At 43.1% G+C, this 19,195-nt stretch overlaps 2 protein-coding genes and 1 non-coding gene across 3 annotated transcripts in view; all 3 read left to right on the top strand.

Moving 5' to 3' along the window:
* Positions 1-5,463, top strand: part of Rbm34 (RNA binding motif protein 34) — a 22,470-nt gene extending 17,007 nt beyond the window's left edge. Inside the window, exons 7-11 of the mRNA XM_021220557.2 lie at positions 534-617; positions 756-819; positions 2,632-2,671; positions 3,118-3,236; positions 4,325-5,463. Of these exons, the coding sequence (XP_021076216.1) occupies positions 534-617; positions 756-819; positions 2,632-2,671; positions 3,118-3,236; positions 4,325-4,612 (595 nt within the window). The 3' untranslated portion in view covers positions 4,613-5,463. The remainder of the gene's footprint in view (positions 1-533; positions 618-755; positions 820-2,631; positions 2,672-3,117; positions 3,237-4,324) is intronic.
* Positions 5,464-7,763: 2,300 nt separating this feature from the next.
* Positions 7,764-18,426, top strand: Tomm20 (translocase of outer mitochondrial membrane 20). Its single transcript, XM_021220469.2, has 5 exons — positions 7,764-8,019; positions 11,876-11,922; positions 13,159-13,240; positions 15,806-15,948; positions 17,922-18,426. The coding sequence occupies exons 1-5, from the start codon at positions 7,899-7,901 to the stop codon at positions 17,964-17,966; spliced, it is 438 nt and encodes a 145-aa protein (XP_021076128.1). The 5' UTR covers positions 7,764-7,898; the 3' UTR covers positions 17,967-18,426.
* LOC115062731 lies at positions 8,649-8,782 on the top strand. Its single transcript, XR_003842660.1, has one exon. It is a non-coding gene; the product is annotated as a small nucleolar RNA SNORA14 (small nucleolar RNA).
* Positions 18,427-19,195: the final 769 nt, after the last annotated feature.

The raw sequence follows: 19,195 nt of genomic DNA, 5'->3' as shown, positions 1-19,195 counted from the left end.
AGTGCTGGGATTAAAGGCATGCGCCACCACGCCCGGCTTGTAGGTGGATTTCTGAGTTTGAGGCCAGCCTGGTCTACAAAGTGAGTTCCAGGACAGCCACGGCTATACAGAGAAACCCTGTNTCGAAAAAAACCAAAAACCAAAAACCAAAAAAAAAAAAGATTTATTTATTGATTTTATGTATATAAGTGCTCTACCCGCATGTACTCCTGTGTATCAGAAGAGGGCATCAGACCCCATTATAGATGGTTTTGAGCCACCATGAAATTGCTGGGAATTGAACTCAAGACCTCTGGGAGAATGGCCTATGCTCTTGACAGCTGAGTCATTTCTCCAGCCCCTACATTGGTGTTTTGACTACATATATACCTAACTGTGTGAGGATGTTGGATCTCCTGGAACAAGAGTTACAGACAGATGTGAGCTACCACGTGGGTATTGGGAATTGAACCTAGTACTCTGGAAGAACAGTCAGTGCTCTTAACCACTGAGAACTTTTACATGATCCTATTGTTCTTATATTTTTTCTGTAGACGTAAATTTCATCCTGACCAGAAAAGCATCAATGCATATGTAGTGTTCAAGGATGAGAGCGCCGCTGCAAAAGCTCTGCAAAGGTAATCGTGTCTGGGGTGGAGCACATCGCTAGCCTCTGACCTGTAGAGATGGGTTCATTATTTGGTTTCATTACAGCAAATGTTTCCATGGCTAAGTGCCCATTTTCAACAGCTATGTCCTCTTGTCTTTATAACTAGAAATGGGGCCCAGATTGCAGAAGGATTTCGTATACGAGTTGATCTGGCATCTGAAACGGCCTCTGTAAGTAGAATGTGATTTGTTTAAAGATGTTAATAAGACAGCTAGATATGGTAGGTCATGCCTGTAATCCATGCATCAGGAGGGTGAGATAGAAGAAGCAACTGGAATTACAGGCCCACATGGACAACTTGTGAAACAATTTCCCAAAGAAAACAGGCCAACAACAAAAAGATCTTAACAAGAGCCTATGGAAGGTGGAACCAAGGATATGAGCAGGAGAGGGAGAGAGCCTTTGTTCTTTAGGGCTGCAGCGTTGGTTCCAGCATAAACAGGTCACTTTCTGTTTGATGATTCCCTTCCCCATAATGTTACAGAAAGTAAGAAATCATCAGGTCTAGCACCTTTTATGCCTACAGGCCAGAAGATTATTATAGATGTTATTACAGATCTCATTATAGATGGTTATGAGCCACCATATTGAACTCAGAACCTCTGGAAAAATGGCCAGTGCTCTTAACCTCTGAGCCATCTCTCCAGCCCTTAGCACCTTCTTTTCATAGACTGAAGTCAGGAAAGTTGTTACTCAAGTTATGGTGGTAGCACATACCCATGTCATGCTGGGGAAACAGAGGCAGGAGAATCACACATTTTGGGACACTGGGCTATACAAAGAGAGCCTATTTAGAAGCCAAACCTTGTAATTTGTTAGAGGTAAGGTGCACAGTCTGAAGATTCTCTTGTGGTAGGAGACTTGCAAAGGTTCATGCTGTGGCTCTGGTTTATGGTAAATGCTGTCGTGAGCACGAGATACTTCATCCATTCAGGAATGGGGCACCTGGGGACAGGCCAACAAGAAAGAACAAGGATGGTTTCAACAAATTTTCTGAGCCTTGAAAGGTTTATCTGGTCAGGAAGATATTTTCACAGGTAGTATTTGTGAGGTATCTCCTCTGAGGACAGAGACCTGACTTCCTTGGGGAATGGACAGAGCTTGGTGCAGCTAATGGTGTATGGGGGCAGAGCATGCTGTTGCTAGATTAGCAGGCAAATCATGAAGCCTGCTTTGCCTCACTTTATGCAGTCTGGACTTTGTCCAGGAGGAGATCATAGTTTCCGTGCTGCAGCATTGTGACCAGATTGCACATGACAGCTGTGCCTTCAGACAACAAAGGATTGTGGACTCAGTCTGCAGACATGTGCTTCTCTGAGTGCCAGAGTTACTCAGTTGAAAGAGAACAGCAGTCAGAGCAGACCTACCACAGAGGGTCACTAGGCTACCTGCCACCTGTCAGTAAAGTTAGCTACACACAACCACATGTTTCTTAAGCAGTTCTTACAGCAGGGTAAGAAGTTGCTATGGAGACCATGTGGCCCTTAGACCAAGTCTCAGTGACTCTCGGACTTCCTAATACTGTGACCCTTTAATACAGTTCATCATGTTGTGGTAAACCCCAACGTTAAAGTTATTTTCCTTGCTACTTCATAACTGTAATTTTCCTACTGTTATGAATGGTAAATATCTGTTTTCCAATGGTCTTTGGCAACCCCTGTGAAATGGTCATTTGATACCCCCCACTACCAACAGGTTGAGAACTCCTGCCTTAGAGCCTCAAGTGTTTGCTGATTAGCTCCTCACCGGCAAAACATTCCAGTAGCAGGCCTTCCCTAAGAACCACCCTTGAGTGCCACCATGAATGAAGTCTCTCCTCTGCTCTCACTATGCAGAGGGAAGACAAGAAACAGACGTGGGCAGGTGTATGATCAAGTCTGAAGGTGGATGGCTACAGGCAGGGGAGGAATGCAGAGGGCAGGGTAGCAGTGTAGGAGAATTTCTGTTTTTAATAAACTGACTGGTTTTTATTCTTATTTCAGAGGGACAAGAGATCAGTATTCGTGGGGAATCTTCCTTACAGTAAGTTTGTTTAAAACAAATCAAAGTATAACTATTGTTATAACTTTAGCTGCCTCAGAGGAAAATTTAGAAAGACCTGGGGTTGTTGCTCAGTAGCAGATCTCCTCTCAGGTATTTGTGAGGTTTTAAGTTCCATGCCCTTAGCACCAGAACCCACACAAACAAAACAAACAGTCTAATGATTAGCTTATGACTAGTTTTAAGAGGCATCTTGTAAGATGGAGGAGAGGGTGGTGGCGCACGCCTTTAATCCCAGCACTCGGGAGGCAGAGGCAGGCAAATCTGAGTTCGAGGCCAACCTGGTCTACAGAGTGAGTTCTAGTATAGCCAGGGCTGCACAGAGAAACCCTGATGGGGGGGGGGGGAAGCCTGCTGCACCGCTGGTGCGTGGGGCCTGGCTTGTCTCGCGACGTCAGACTGCCGCAGCTGCAGGCGCCCTGTTGCAGGGATGGAAGAGTCTGCTTTGGAGGGACACTTTCGGGACTGTGGAAGCGTCGTGGCGGTGAGGATCGTGAGAGACCCACTTACAGGGGCCGGCAGAGGATTTGGCTATGTGCTCTTTGAGGTATGGGAGACTAATGTTGGGATTCTCTTTAAAATGCTGGGGCGAGGTTGTCACTGCTGCGCCATTTTTGTGTTGATGCTGTCATTTAAATCCCCGGTTTCAGACTTAAGGAAGCTAAATCCATAACCACACATTGCTGTGGCTATAGCTCCTTGTATGTACATGCTGACAGTACTAAGTAATAGCCTAGATGTTGGGTATGAGAGGAACTAAAACTTTGGAATTTTACCTCTGTGAGATGGAGCAGACACCTGAGTGTTCCCTAACAGTCTTAAGCAGTAGAGGACATAGCATACTACTTAATGGCACTTAGACTCATTTTTATTATTTTAACATGGATGCGTATGGTTTGTGTGGATATGTGCATGTGAATGTACATGCACCTGCCAGAGTTGTGGCATTCCTCCTTGAGCTGGAGGTAGGTGCCTGGAACTCCAATTCTCCATAAGAACCGAATGTACTCCTAACTACTGAGTGAGACATCTGTCCAGCACCCAGGGTCTTTGACTCTTGATAAGTATTGCCAGGGAGGTTTTAACACTCTTATATGTGTGAGGTTTGTGTTGCTCTGTTATACTGATCTTAGTTGTTACTGTGTCTAGATGTTACTTGCCTCTTTGAGATGCTTGTAGAGTTCTTTCAATATCTCCTTAACATTGAAAATAGTATTAATGGTTCTGTGTTGAAATAAGATTTTGGACTCAAGTAGAACCCTCTAGTCTCTAGTCCCACATCTCAGTGACTGTAGAAGACTTCCTGCCTTCTGCTTACCACAGGAATTTTACAGAAAGTTGTGTTTTGAGGTGACTACTGTTTTAAACAAACATCATATGATGTGCAGTGAACCTGTGGTTGTGATTGTGAGCATTTGGTGAAGCAGCTTGAGTGCCACCTGTAGCCGTGACTGGAACGTGAGCAACAAGGGGCTCAAGCCAGGCTGCCCAAACCCTTGGATCTGACCTCTAGGGCATAGACTAGAAGGATTTGTGTGTACGAGCTTGAAGACCGACATAGACCACTGATTTCTGACCTTACTGGTCTCATTGCATATCATTTCTGGTGGAAATTAATGTTTCTTCTTATTGCAGAACACAGATGCTGTTCATCTTGCTTTGAAGTTAAATAATTCTGAGCTAATGGGAAGAAAACTGAGAGTCATGCGTTCTGTTAATAAAGAAAAACTAAAACAACAGAATTCAAATCCAAGCTTGAAGAAGGATGTCATTAAACCTAAGCAAAGACTTAATTTTAATTCCAAAGAAGGAAAATTCCATTCCAAGAATGCATTTATTGGAGAAAAGGCAGTTCTCATGAAAAAGAAAAAGAAAGGACAAAAGAAAAAAGTACAAATGAAGAAACCAAAAAAGCAGCAGTAATAACTGACGTTGCCTCCTTTCTGTGGTGAAACCTTGCAATGAGTGTCTGGGTTTTTTAATGGATTATGTGGAAAATGTGGAGGCTTCCAGTGTCTTTTTTTTTTTTTTTTCTCTAAATTCATGATATATGTAAGGCTTCTTTGAAGTCTTGTTCTTAGAAATGTATTTAAAGAAAAATAATAAACATTAATACTCCGTGTTTAGGCAAAGTGTTCAAATGGTTACTGTGGGAATACTGATTCCAGGTATAGTCACAGCTGTGTAAAACACACACGCACATTCTTCTCATTTTTCTTATTCTTCCAATTGTAGTGTAGATCTATATTTCTATCTTATTCCATATATCTAATAATTGCTAACCAATAAGACTGATAAGAGTGACTAGCTTCTAATTCGTTGCCAGTGACTACAGTGGTCAGTGATGTCCTTGGCTATAAAGGGGGGGTTCATAAGAAAAATACCCTACCAGGAAAATGTAATGCTTAAATTAGTATCAATTAGCATGAAACGGCTGTCCCAGAAAGTTTAAAGACAGCATCTAATGAATGATGTTAATTAAATTGCAATCTTTAAAGTTGAATGACATGACAACATGCTGCTGCATTTCCTAAGTTCCAGACACATCCTACCAAGCTGGGGCTGGATCCAGGATGAAGTGGGGGAAAGGGGAAGCCAAGGCTGATTTAGGCAGGCAGAGTCCAGTAGGCAAGAGGGTAGGACAAGTTTTCACTCATTTAGTTGTAAAAGTTCTGTCTTTGGGAAATGCCATGTAGAAAACCTAATGAGGTCTTTAAAACATTGCTCTAGGGGCTGGAGAGATGGCTCAGCAGTTAAAGAGTACTGACTGCTCTTCCAAAGTTCAAATCCCAGCAACCACATGGTGGCTCACAACCATCTGTAAGGTGATCTGATGCCCTCTTCTGGAATGTCTGGATACAGCTACAGTGTACTTACACATAAATAAATTAAAAACAAACAAGCAAACCATAGCTCTAGAGGCTGGAGAGATGGCTTCTTGGTTAAGAGCATGCAGTGCTCTTCAGAATACCATGCCAAGCAGTTCACAACTGTCTGTAACTTGAGTTCCTAGGTCCAACTCCTCTGGTTTCCCCAGACTTCGTGCACTTCTTCACGAACATAACCTACACACGTATATACAAGTAAAAAAAAGTGTGGGGCTGGAGAGATGGCTCGGTGGTTAAGAGCACTGACTGTTCTTCCGGAGGTCCTGAGTTCAATTCCCAGCGACCAGACCACATGGTCCCTTACAACCATCTGTAATGGGGTCTGATGCACTCTTTTGCTGTGTGTCTGAAGTCAGCTACAGTGTACTCACATTAAATGAATATTTAAAAAATTATAAAACTAAGAGTGTGTAGCTTTTACAGCAGAGAAAGCTCTATTTCCTGTATCTAAGACTGGATAATTTATGGTTGGTTTCCCTTACGGTATTTAGAATCTTTTCGGTTAAATTTCAGCAATTTTACCTGATCATTCTGGAGCGTTTTTGCATAAACTGTATAAAGATGCAACATTAGATTGTGTGTGCATATATAATCTATGTACAACTTACAACTCCTGTGAGTGAGCAGATTATATACGTGCATAGATGTAACTTTAATATGTATATGATGTGAATGTGGAGGTCAGAAAACTCTGGAGTTCTCTCCTTCCAAAGCATGGACTTACTGAGCCATCTCACTGGCCCTAGATACTTTGGAACTCATCACTGTGTAACTGTTGAAATTTCTACTTTAGAATGTGTGTGCTACTATGATTGTGTAAATCATTTAAAAATGTATTTTGTAGGAAATTTTCTAAAGATGCCTAGTGTAATTTCTTGCTACCTGAAAAAGTAACTTGTTATATCTGATAAAATACTTAATAGCCACAAAACTATGCATATAAGTGGTCAACAGTGGATAGAAGTTGGCTTTGTTATAAAAGTACTGATTAATCATGAGTATTAAACATTTTTTTCTTGTAAACTTTTTTCTCCCCTTAACATAGCTTCAAAAAATCCTTACAGGGGCTAGAGATGGCTCAGCAGTTAAGAGCACTGGCTACTCTTCCAGAGGTCCTGAGTTCAATTCCCAGCGACCACACGGTGGCTCACAACCATCTGTAAAGCTATCTAATGCTGTTTTCTGGTCCGAAGGTGTACATGCAGATAGAGCACTCGTATGCATGAATAAATCTTGAAGAAAAAAAAAGCATTTTTACAATGAGAGGTACAGGGAAGGCTTGCATCGGCTACCTCTTATCTTGTCACTGTACCCAAATTCTCAGACTGCAGCATAACTTGTCACTGTCCCAGGTTTCGATGTTTCCTCAGTGAAGGGAGCAGTTGCTGTACCAGACTGCCTTTCCTTCAAAAGAGCGTGGTGAGTGGGTTCCAGCATTAGTAATGAGCTGGTTAGGAATCTTGATGGGGTTGTGGGGGAGGGAGAGGACGACCAGAGTGCAGTTTAATGACTGCACAAATCAAAGCCACCCCTAGACATTTTTTCTGTTTTTTTTTTTTCCCCTTCTATATTCCTTACCAGTTAAATTTTTTTTGAACGAATGGCCCCGTTTTTCTTCTCCGCAACATATGACAGGACTACATCATAAAACTATTTTGAAGTCAATCACTGTGTCTAATGTCAGTTACAACGCAATCTACAAAGCAAATACTGCCAGATCAGGCGGTTCAGGTCTTCCTTTAATATCACTGTTCAGAGGATGAGGCAAAAGGATTGCAGGTTCGAGGCCAGGGCAGACTACACAGCAAGTTCCGGACCCTACTATACTACAAGGGGAGAGCCCATCTCAAAAACCTAAAAAGCAAACGCATGCACTTCAAGTCACAGGCTTCCTGAAGGACACAGAGACATGAGATGCTGTTCTCAGCCGGCTCCCACCTTCGTCTTTCATAAGCAAGGACAGCGGATTAAAGGCTTCTGACTCAGCGCGCCACAAACACGTGCTGCCCCCAACCCACACTGGTCACGGGATGACGCACAAACCCCTCCGCAGTGCACGCCCCGCCCTCAGCACGGCGCCTCCGCCGCGCAGACTGGGGCCATCTGCGCGTGCGCACCAGGCGCTCCCGCGCAGGCACCGCCGCGGACAGCCCACCGCGGACGCCCCCCGGGGTCCTCGCGCGCCGGAAGTCCTCGCGCTCGGCCTTTTCCGTCTGGACTGGAGGCAGGCGGCTGCGAGCGGCCGGCGTGCTCCGATCGGTCGGAGCTAACCGCTGCCAGGCGGGCTGCCGCGGCCCGGCGAACGCCCCAGTCGAGCGAAGATGGTGGGCCGGAACAGCGCCATCGCCGCGGGCGTGTGCGGTGCCCTCTTCATCGGGTACTGCATCTACTTCGACCGCAAAAGGCGGAGTGACCCCAACTTCAAGAACAGGCTTCGAGAACGTGAGTGGGCCCCGCGTCTCCTGTTCCCCTCAGGCCTGCGCGCCCCCGAGGGCTCCCCGGCGTCGCGCTCTACGGCCAGGGTCCCGCCTGTGCCCGCGGGCCTCCATCTTGGAGGCGACCTGGCTCCATCTTGCTGGCGGTGGAATGCATGCTGATTCGGGGGAGGGGTAGCACTTTTTTGCCTTCCCCCCCCCTCTTAATTCTGGAGGGCGGGGGGTGGGAGACGGGTCTTTAGCTCAGGCTAAGGTGGTAATCCTCCAGTCTCAGGGTTCCACCTCGCCTAGCTCCACTCCCCCCATTCAACTTGTGTTGAAGACGGGGTCCTCCTGTGTAGCTCAGGCTGTAACCCACGCTAGCCTCGACCTCGTGGCAGCCAGCAGCTCCACAGCCCCCCCCCCAGCCCCCCGTTTCCACCTAGTTCCGTGATAACAGGCACGAGCCTTTCTCTACAACATAACACCGTTGAAAACAAAAATGTGTGTTTACGATAGGGGATTGCTGCAATTGGTAGGTCGGCTTCGAACTCTTGGTGCCTCCCATTGCTAGCTTTTCAGACGAAGGCGGTGATCTATTCAGCAAACCCGTTGACCCTGCTGCCCCAGCACTACTAACACAGTGGGGTGTCGTCCTTGCATTCTTAAACCCTCTTGGCGGCTTTGCTCTGGTGCTTCCAAGATATGAGTGAATGCTAGATAAAGTGCGGGGGAGTCCAAAGGGCTGCGCTCCTCACGTGGCTCAGTCTTATTTCATACCTGCGACATCTCAGAGTTTTACCGGAGGGAAATCTTGGCACGCCTTCGGAAATCACGGACATGTGATCCGCCCGTGAATCTCAAGAGACTCTCACTTTTCAATATATAGTCTGAAAGCACATTTGTTGGAATAATCTGGCCTTTTTTGTTTCGCTTTCTTGGGGTAGGGGGGAGCGGTCAGGCACTAACTCCATTCTCTCGAATTTCTAAATAATTTTTTTAATTTTTCGTAGTTATATATGGTCGGAGACTAATAAATTAGACGTACAATCTTTACTACTTACTATAGGACTTGGAGGTCTTTTTGAGCCCGTGGGCCCCAAGTAGCCCGCATCGTTTTCATCATGTAGGGAGATGTGGAGAGTGTGTTTTTGTCCGATGGCTAAGTGGAGTAGTGCGAAGAATGCAGCTTGGATTTATAGACTGCGTTTTGGGGACCAGATTGCGTACTGACCAGCAGCGTTCACTAAAAACCTCCTTAACTGTAAAGTAAGGCGGTACAAGCTGCCTCTTGTTGGTTAGGTGGGACAAGTACTTGACATACCGAAGGCTCCATAAATGCGGGCTGTGAAATGACTTTTGGGTCCACAAGTCTACTCAGTGCCTTGGGGCTGTGGATCTACACATTTGGAGAGGGCTGAGCAGGATGATTGATTGCTTTGGAAAGCCTTGGTGGAAATCTTGAGAAAGTGTTTTTTTTGGTTGAAGAAATCTTAAGTTGTTTCAGGAAAATTATGGTTATTTAAAACTTTTGAGGCAGGCTCTCGCTCTGCAGACCTGTCTAGCCTGGAACTCAGATAAACCCGCTTCTGTCTCCCAAATGGTAGGATTAAAGGCGTGGCAATAACGCCCTGCTAGGGTTGTTCTTTTCAAAATCATTTTTCCAGTATTTCCTTTTTTGCCCTTCCTGTGATTAAATCCATGACTTTCTGCAGCTTAGGCCTTTCACCTCTGCTCCTCCCTATCACTTTCTGTGGTAGACTGCTTGTTTTTTCCTCTTGGCTTTAATCAGAACCAGTTGATTTCAGTGAGGAGAAGGCAGAGGCAAAGCCACACCTCAGAAGACCTTGGTGCTGTTGCTGACAGCTGTAATTAGTGAATGCTACAAGGTTTGTTTGTTTTGGCAACTTTTACTACCAAGTAGCAGTAAATCCACAAGTCTCTAAACTATGTAGTTGGGTGATTTTTAAGAATTTGAGTAATTTGGATTTAATTTGTTTGATGTATATGTACATCTGCAATAAAAGGATTGTGTTCTGAGTTGTTTTGTTTTTTAATGAAAAGGGACTTAAATTTAGGACTTGAAATTAGGTTAGATGTCTTAATTCAGACTGCCTTCATTACCCCCTCCCCATCTCCATTGGTGTTAAGGCTTGATCTGAGGTTTCTAAATGCTGTGCCAACTCTTGGTGCACTTCATTTATACTGCACACTGAAGGATACTTCACTTAGGAATTCATTAAATATGTGGTAATGGCTTAGATTTGGAGTGGTTCTGAAGTTAGTCTTTGCATGCTTTTGTTTTGAAACAAGATCTCTAATCCTGGCTGTTCTTGTACTCAAGAGATCCCCCTGCCTCTGTCTCTCTGGTGCTGAGATTAAAGGCATTCACCTGGCTTAGAGTTTTGTTTTCTTTTTTGTTTAATGGATATAGTTGTTTAAACTTGGTAGATTTACAAGTGTCTCAGGCTAATATCAACACATAACCAAGGCCCAACTTTGCTAATTGAATGTGTGACTTCAGCCTGTTTACCATTTGTGCCTTTATTACAGAGGTAGTCTTATGAAACTGAAGGCAGAAAACTCTAGTCATCCTGCTAAAAATGAAACACATTAAGGATCTTACCTTCTACGCCCATGCACTGCATTGGGTAGATGGTTGTGGAAATTAGGTTCATTGCCTTTTATTATTTTCTCAAAATTCTGGTTTAGCACATTCCATTTTTCATTGCTTATTACTCAGTTTTGTTTTGTGAGGTGGTTTTCATCTGAATGGTGCGCCTTCGGTGATAGAGTTAGTAGGAAGACAGGTGGTCTAGAGTCAAGCTGCTTAACTGCCAACAGGTCCTTCAGTTCTGAGTTGATTCAGATTCATAGACTACTTTAAGGTTTTCAGAGATGTTTTGCTTGGATGATGGTTTTTGCTTTTCTTGGCAAGACTGATCTTGGAGAGTTAAGTTTTCTTGCTTACAATTTGCCCATCTAGTGCTTAGGGAGAATGCCCTTCACTTGTACCACCTGGTTGTTGTCTAGCTCATAGTATTGAGTAATTGTTACCCTCTAGGTATTGGGTATTTAACTGTAGGATGCCAAAATGGCAGGATATGAGCCTAGGTACTTGTACCACATGTTTTACATCTGTTAACTCACAAGGCTGCTAGAAGCCTCATAATTACAGATACTATTACTAGATGAGTTTTATTGAGCATCAGGTTCACTCTAGTGTAAGTGTAAGGCATTGGATATAAACTTGGCAGGTGATCCCCATAAGCTAACAACGCTTTCTTAGGGCATACTGTTACAGAGTACTGAAGCCATTTTTATAAACTAACCAGCCCGTAGTTAACAATTTTGGAACGCATTTTGGGGCTCAACCTCTTGCTCTTCTTCTCTTTTGGTCTAATGTGTAAATACTGCTGGGACTAGTAGCTTGCCTGTAATCCCTGCACTTGGGAGCTGAAGCTAGAGGACCCAGAGGTCAGGAGCCTTAGTGCTGTTGTTGTTGGAAGCCAACCTGAGTGTGTCACAGAGCTTGTCAATCAAACATCTTACTTCTACAGAACCGTTGGCTTAAGAAGGGATAGTCTTTTAATAGTAAAGCTGGAATCTGTATATTTCGGTAATAGTGGCTTAATTGTTTTATTTGGAAAGGGAGCTTTGTTCTGCTGCGCAGCTGTTGGGACAGTCTCTGTCTTGTGAATTGTTGGACCTGGGGATGCAGAAGAAGAGAAAGATCTACCTAGAAACACCAGCTCACTCACCGGAGAGGCAGTCAGGGAGGGATTCTGGAGGCAGGGATGATTTGTCAATTAATGACTGCTGCAGCAATTAGATGTCTTCATCCTTACGATGATAGCCAAGTTTTTATTTTATTTTTCTTGTAGGAAGAAAGAAACAGAAGCTTGCTAAGGAGAGAGCTGGGCTTTCCAAGGTAATGAAAATAGTCTTGTGTTTTGCGTGTAGATTGCATGCTCTCCAAGCCTCCTGTATTTTCCTTTGGTGGTGGTAACAGCAAATATGTTAACTGGATAAGCAGCAAGATGAGGGTCTCCAGAGATGGACACCAAGAGTTAAAGTTCTCAGCTACTTAAAAATGGTTTTTAAAAATACAGCATTTGATTGAATTTTCCTTCCTTCCTCCGACAGTAACCTTTAATCCTAGTTTGAGAAGCTACATAGTAGTAGACTTGTCTTCAGTAGCAAAGAGAATCTTGCGTGTTTAGTCCCAGGTATCTTTAAGGTTTTTAAACCTATGGATCAGAATTATATCAGGTTCTGACAAATTTAAAAAAACAAATTGTAACTTGTAGAATATAATTTTTCATTTTTTTTCTTTTCATAGGTCCCGAGTTTACAATTTTTAATGACTGTAGGTTTTTATCTACTTGATTAAAAATATTAGTATGTGTCAACTCTTGCTGACACTCTGGATTTGTAGATGAACTATTGGATCACTATAGTTCTTTTAGAAGCACACTCAGGCAAGCAAAAATGGTATTGTTAAATGCTACACTTTTTTGTTATTTTAAGCCAGTTGAGTGATGAGCATAGCTGGCGGGGTATGTATGGTTCTAGTGAACTGAAGCTGGAACCACTTTGTTTTTCTAGTATGTCCAGACTGCCTTTCCACGATGTGGGATATGATGAGGAGATAACTTAGGATTTGTGTACATGTGAGTCTGACAGGAAATGTATTATTTAGAATTTTAGAGGTAGAAATAGGGTTTGTGTGTGCTAGGCAAACTCTACCTCTAAGCTGTACCCAGGCCAGCCTATAAGATCCCAGCAAAAAGAGGACTGGTAATCTAGCATAGTGGTAGAGTGCTTTTCTAGTCTGCAAGAGCCTCTAGGTTTAACCCCAAGCCCCACCGACAAAAGTTTTACATCTGTGTGAAATATTGTTAAAAGAATGAATGGATGATAGTTTAATAGTTTATAATGGCAACAAATAGCACTGTATAGATGATAGCGATGTATATATAGGTAATATAAAGGATTGTATAGATGTATAAACTATAGATATTTGTACGCTTTAGCTTTCTTTAGGTTTTCTTGATTTATGAGTTTTGCTCCTAGAATGAACTCATTTTTTTTTTTTTTTTTTTTTTTAGTGGTTTTCTGCAGGTTGCTGTATCCTCAGCTTAATTTCTGTATGTTTCATTTCCAGTTACCTGATTTAAAAGATGCTGAAGCAGTTCAGAAATTCTTCCTTGAAGAGATACAGCTTGGCGAAGAGTTATTAGCACAAGGTAATAGTCATTTCAGGATAAACACTTCAAGGTGGGTGCAGTCTTTAGACTGAGGCTGGCTCCAGAAAGACAAACTGGGTTGCTGGTTGCTGTCAGGCTCTGTGATTGAAGTGAGTTTTGAAGTTACTTGTTCTGAATAGGATGTGGAACATAAGGTAACAGTTGGAGTGAAATCAGAAGAGAACTTTATTTTTGCAGAGATGACTCTCAAGTCATTCAGGGTGTCTGGGTGTCTCCATAGTGCAGAATAATAAATAATAACAGCAAATATGGCTGAGCCTACCAACACTCACCTGGTCCAGGTTATTCCAAGGTTGTAGGAAAGAGTGGCTAATAAGCCTAAAACAGTTAATTTGCCTAGTCAGAGTCACAGTATATTAGTTTTCTTTTTTTTTTTTAAAGATTTATTTATTTATTACATGTAAGTATGCTGTAGCTGTCTTAAGACACTCCAGAAGAGGGAATCAGATCTTGTTAAGGATGGTTGTGAGCCACCATGTGGTTGCTGGGGTTTGAACTCTGTACCTTTGGAAGAGCAGTTGGGTGCTCTTACCCGCTGAGCCATCTTACCAGCCATCTTACCAACTTATCAGAGTTTTCTAAGGAACAAAATTCATATAATAAATTCATAGAACGTTTATGTATCTGTGATGGACTTATTACAGTAGCTTATTAGTGTCTCACTAGTCCAAACAGTGGCTATCTCCTAGAGAGCTGTGGCACTTCCTGTTTTCAGTGAGCATTGAAATCGTAAAGAAGTATGCTTTCACACCATAAAGGGGTGGCTTGGAATAGAGGAGCTTGTCATTGAGAGTGAGGACAAGCGGGCAGAAAGCACAACTCTCTTCTTTTTGTTATGGGTGGCTCCAGAGGGTAAGGCCTGGACTTGGGGGGAGGGGGGGAGGGGCTCTCTGACCTTAAAAAATCCAACCAAAAAAATACCCCATTGGTGGACTCAGCTGCTTGGGTGCTTAGTTACTGTCAAATGTAACCAAGTAACAGCCAGTATTAATCACCACACCAGGTATTGCTAGCTCCAGATCTGATCAGTTACGTGATCCAGAATTTAGATGATTACTTTGGGCCTCATTTACTTGTATTGAAAGGTGATTTTGTTTTGTTTTATTTTTTGTTCTAGAATTGGGCAGCATTTTGTTCCGTACAATAGGATGGTCTCATTGTTTAGTAGTTTTTAATCTCAAAAGTAGTTTTGAAGTTGTTGCTATCATTAATAAAATTGGAATTGTGTCTCTGGGCAGTGGTGGCACATGCCTTTAAACTCAGCACTTAAGGCAGAGGCAGGTGAATCTCTGAGTTCAAGGCCAGCTAGGGCTACACAGAGAAACCCTGTCTGGAGAAACAAAACAAAAAAGTTGGCATTGTGTTATTCTCCGGGTTTTTTTCCCTCAATAGATTTAGATGGAGTTGAACTTCATGTATAATGTGTATTTATTTGTGTTCTGTTTGTTTTATGAGGAAAATTTATGGTCAACTTTACCCTTTTAAAAATTTTGTGGGTTAGAAAGGTGGTTCAGTGGTTAGAGCCCTGGCTGCTCTTGGAGAAGGACCCAGGGTCAATTCCCAGCAGCCACATGGTGGCTCATAGCTGTCTGTAACTTCAATTGTAGGACATTCAGCATCCTCACACAGACATGAATGCAGGCAAAACACCAAAGCACATAAACTTTAAAAGTTAAAAAAAAAAAAAATGTATGTATGTGCGAATTGTGTAAGTGAGTGGAGGTTAGAGAAAGTCTTGCAAACATTTCTCTTCTACCTTTATGTGAGTCTGGGGATTGAATTAAGGCATTCAAGTTGATTGAAGTAAGGTATCCATCCACCTTTACTTGCTGGGCCACCTCACTGGCTCCCCGCTTATTTATTATGTTTCTTTCCTGAGAGAAAGTTTGTTTGGTTGATTTCACCAAGAGTTGGAGGGAGTTCTTGTATTCAAATAACTAGAAAACTTAATCTCCACACTTTTCCTAGATTAAGAGCAATTGAGGAGAAAAACTAATCAGAAAATGTTAAGTGCTGGAAATAGATACCAGCCAGGAAGCTTTTCCAAGATGCCCTACAGAGGGCCAGGCATTGTGTGTTCTCAGAATCAGCACTGTCGGTTCAGCAGAGAAGATGATTGTTGCCAGTGCAGGTTCAGCAGAGGCCTGGTGTCTTCTGCATCAGTGCCTGGCCCTCAGCGGGTTCTTCTGTGGGCATCCTATCTCCTCGGTACTGCAGGAAAGGAGCTGGGCATGTATGTCACAGTAAGGGCTGCCCAAACCCAGGTGACAGTCAGGTGGCGTCTGATTTGTAAAATGGGAATGATGTAATTCCCACAGTGGCGGCAGGGATTTGGCTACTTCTGACCAAGCGTGCCAGGCTGTGAAAGCTGTGGGTGCTGGGGCCTCAGTCTTTGCACAGCTGTCAGTTGGTGAAGTGTGCTCATTTCCATGGGTGCAAGGAAATTCTGTACCAAGTTTTTACTTGCTAGTGATTTGGGCTAGGACCAATTGGTGACAAAATCTTGAAGACTTCAGGTAACATGCAGTTGTGTGTGTCTGGCAGGTGACTACGAGAAGGGTGTGGACCACCTGACAAATGCCATTGCTGTGTGTGGACAGCCTCAGCAGCTGCTGCAAGTGTTACAGCAGACTCTTCCACCACCAGTGTTCCAGATGCTTCTGACCAAGCTTCCAACCATTAGTCAGGTAAGTAGGCAAAGTGCTTCAGAGTGACACATGAGTTTAACTCCATGCTTAGGGGCAGGTTTGCCGAGCGTGGAATGTTGGATATGCCAGTGGTGCACTACCCTAAGGTGAATGCTTGTCAGATGTGAGTCAGAAGTGTAGGTGCTCTTGTCAACTAGAAGACCTTTACGTTTGAGTCCCCAAATTTGGCCTTGCTCAGCTGCTTAGGTGGCCTGGCAGGGGATACAGAAGTCAAGACTGCACAGCCTGGACCATCCTGGGTTCTCTGTGTGTCAGGCTTGGTGTTGTCTGCCACTTATTCCTGCTGTGGGCTTTGAATTTTGTGCTGTTTGACTGTATCACCATGTTTCTATTTGAAAGTTCAAGGTGCATGTTTCAAATGATGAGTATAGTTAAGTGTGATAGCCCATGCCTGTAATCCCATCACTCCAGGGACAGAGGAGGGTGGGTCACTAAGCCAGGGCTGCTTAGTGAAGTTCTTTTCTCAAAACATAAGGTACAAATTGACTAAACATTCACGTCAGTGAATTCTTTCTGAGAAGTCCAAAATGAATCTCAGAAGGGCTATTGCATGATACAGTTAAGCATGATATAGTTAAGAATTAGCAAAGTGATGGTAGCAAGTAAGTTCTCATAAGATTTTTTAGTAACTAGTTTTTTTTCTCTCATGGTATTCTGTCTTATGTTAGCCAAAGGCTTTACTACTAGTCACATTCCTAGCTCCTTTATACTAAGCTAGAATGCAAGAGATCTGGGGAAAAATTCCCTTCAGAGATTTGAGGAAGACTTAGAAATACAAGAACTTGAACTAAATCCTTTTTTTAAAGAATTATTTATTATATACAGTGTTCTGCCTGCATATATGCCTGCATGCCAGAAGAGGGCAACAGATCTCCTTAAGATGGTTGTGAGCTATCATGTGGTTGCTGGGAGTTGAACTCAGGACCTCTGGAAGAGCAGTCAGTGCTTTAACGTCTGAGCCATCTCTCCAGCTGAACTAAATCTTTTAAAGTTGATTAAAATGGTTCTGTTCTGTTCATGCCTCAATTGATGCTATGTGCTGTTGAAGGGATAGCTGACTATCAGTACTGTGTTGCTATAATCAAAATTCCAGGAATGAATAAGAACAAATTATTTGGCTGCTGTGTCTATATGTAACTAGGAGTCACCTGGCTGTGTGACAGAATCAGAAAGAGAACCAGCCGTGTGCAATCAAGAGCTGGGAGTTAGTTGTTCAGTTCAGAAAATGATCCAGTTGGAGAGTGGTTCTGTCTTGGGGCTTTACTGCTGTGAACAGACACCATGGCCAAGGCAATTCTTAGATATTTAATTTGGCCTTCAGATGTTATCAAGGTGGGAACATGGAAGGATTCAGGTAGACATGGGCTGGCTTCCAGGCATCTAGCATGAGGGTCTTAAAGCCCACATCCTCAGTGACACACCTACTCCAACAAGGCCACACCTCCTAATAGTGCCATTCTCTGGGCCAAGTATATACAAACCATCACTGGTACCTGAGCTTCCAGCGCAGGGAAGCTTTGTTGAGAATAAAGCATGTAAGTTACACACAGAATTTGGTGGATGTTAATTTTGGCATGCTGTAGTCCCTCTGTGTGATGGTTGCAGGCTGGAAAGGGAAATTAGGAAGCATAGATAACTTAGTGTAAGGGCTCTCATAGATGAACAGCATTGTGTCCTGTGTTTGAATTTTCATATGGAACTAAAGCTTGTGTGATCATACCCCTCCCTCACCACCACCACCAGTCTGATCCCCTCCCCCCTTATGCTCAGCATCTCCAGTGCTGGGGTTGGAGGTCGCCATGCCCAGCTGATCTTTGTCTTCTGAGATAGTAATATGAAGTATGGGCTCTATGTCAAAATGGGGGAATTTTAGCAAGAATTGGTTCTTACATGAAGAGCAATTTAAGTTGAAATTAAGACACTTCTCAAAATTAATTTTCTTTTTCTTTCAGAGAATTGTAAATGCTCAGAGCTTGGCTGAAGATGATGTGGAATGAGCCAGATACCAACAAGATAAAATCTCAGTAAAATAATTTAACATTTAGCTTGGAAGCTGGTCAGCTCTGGGGGAATAAGGGCAAATTGTGCTGTCATGAACTGTCCCACACTGATATCTGCCAAAGTGAATATGAACTTNGGTAGATCCATTGTCTGTTCTATTTATTTTTCCAGTGAAAAGTATTTTGATAGAGCTTTTCATTTTATAAATACACTGAGTTAACCAAAATATCNTGGATTTCCGTTTGTTCTTAAGACATGCAATTCAAATGTAAATATAGTAGAGTATTAGGTAGAAACTCCTGGTGATTTTAAAAGGTTGGAAAAGAATATGAGGAATAGTTGAATAATGCACATTCTAAAGACTAGAACATTTTATTGTATGTTGTAAAATTGGGTAGAAACTTGTGTTTGTGAAAACTGAGCATTAAAACCTTACAGAGCGTTTCTCGTTTACTTTTGAACGTGTGCGGTGTGTTGTCTATTCCGTTCCCTCCATGTGTTTCCTTTAAAGCTTCTGTCTCCGTTAGTGGCTTCCTGTGCTCTGGGCACTTAACTCCTGATCTTTCAAGCATCGGGATGCAAACAGCGCAGGGATTAGACCTGTGTGCACCCTGACCTGGAGGGTGAGCTTTGCCTGCCGCCTGCTCGCTCGGCTCTTTATACTACTGAGGCTCAGTCTGCCCGTCTCTGGGGTGTTGCATCTCAGCATTAGGTCAGTTGGTTCTGTTGAGTGTCTTCAGGTCCGTCTCCAGCTGGTGATTATTTCAGAATAACCAGGCTTTGTACTTGTTTATATTCTGAATTTGCATGTTTGCCTGACTTAGTATTTCTCAAAACCTCTTAAAGTGGAGTAATTTCTTTGTCAGTTGCTACTGATGTGAAGTGATTCTGTTACTGTTGTGTAAGTTAACCAGAAACTCATCCTTAAGGAAGCTGGGGTGGTCTTCTTGTGCAAGTGTTTTTGCTTTTAACAGAGTATCTCTTCAGTTCTACTGTGGATTGATTAATTTATCTTACACAGTGACAGCTTCGTGCCATCTTGACTGGAGACCTTGTGGTCTGCTACTCTGGTCACCAAGCAGCATGGGACAGCTCACTTACATCAGTGCTGTAGACTTGTTCTTTGGCTCTGCCCACCTTGTCTGGGGTAGTGTAGTGGGAAGAATCTGGAAATGGAGATTTAGTTAGCTTCTGCCTGTTTGGTGTTTGGGTAACAGCTTTGGAC

Source organism: Mus pahari, chromosome 20, assembly GCF_900095145.1.
Source record: "Mus pahari chromosome 20, PAHARI_EIJ_v1.1, whole genome shotgun sequence".
NCBI lineage: Eukaryota > Metazoa > Chordata > Mammalia > Rodentia > Muridae > Mus > Mus pahari.
Note: the sequence above shows the minus strand (reverse complement) of the source record. Positions and strands in the feature narration are given on the sequence as shown.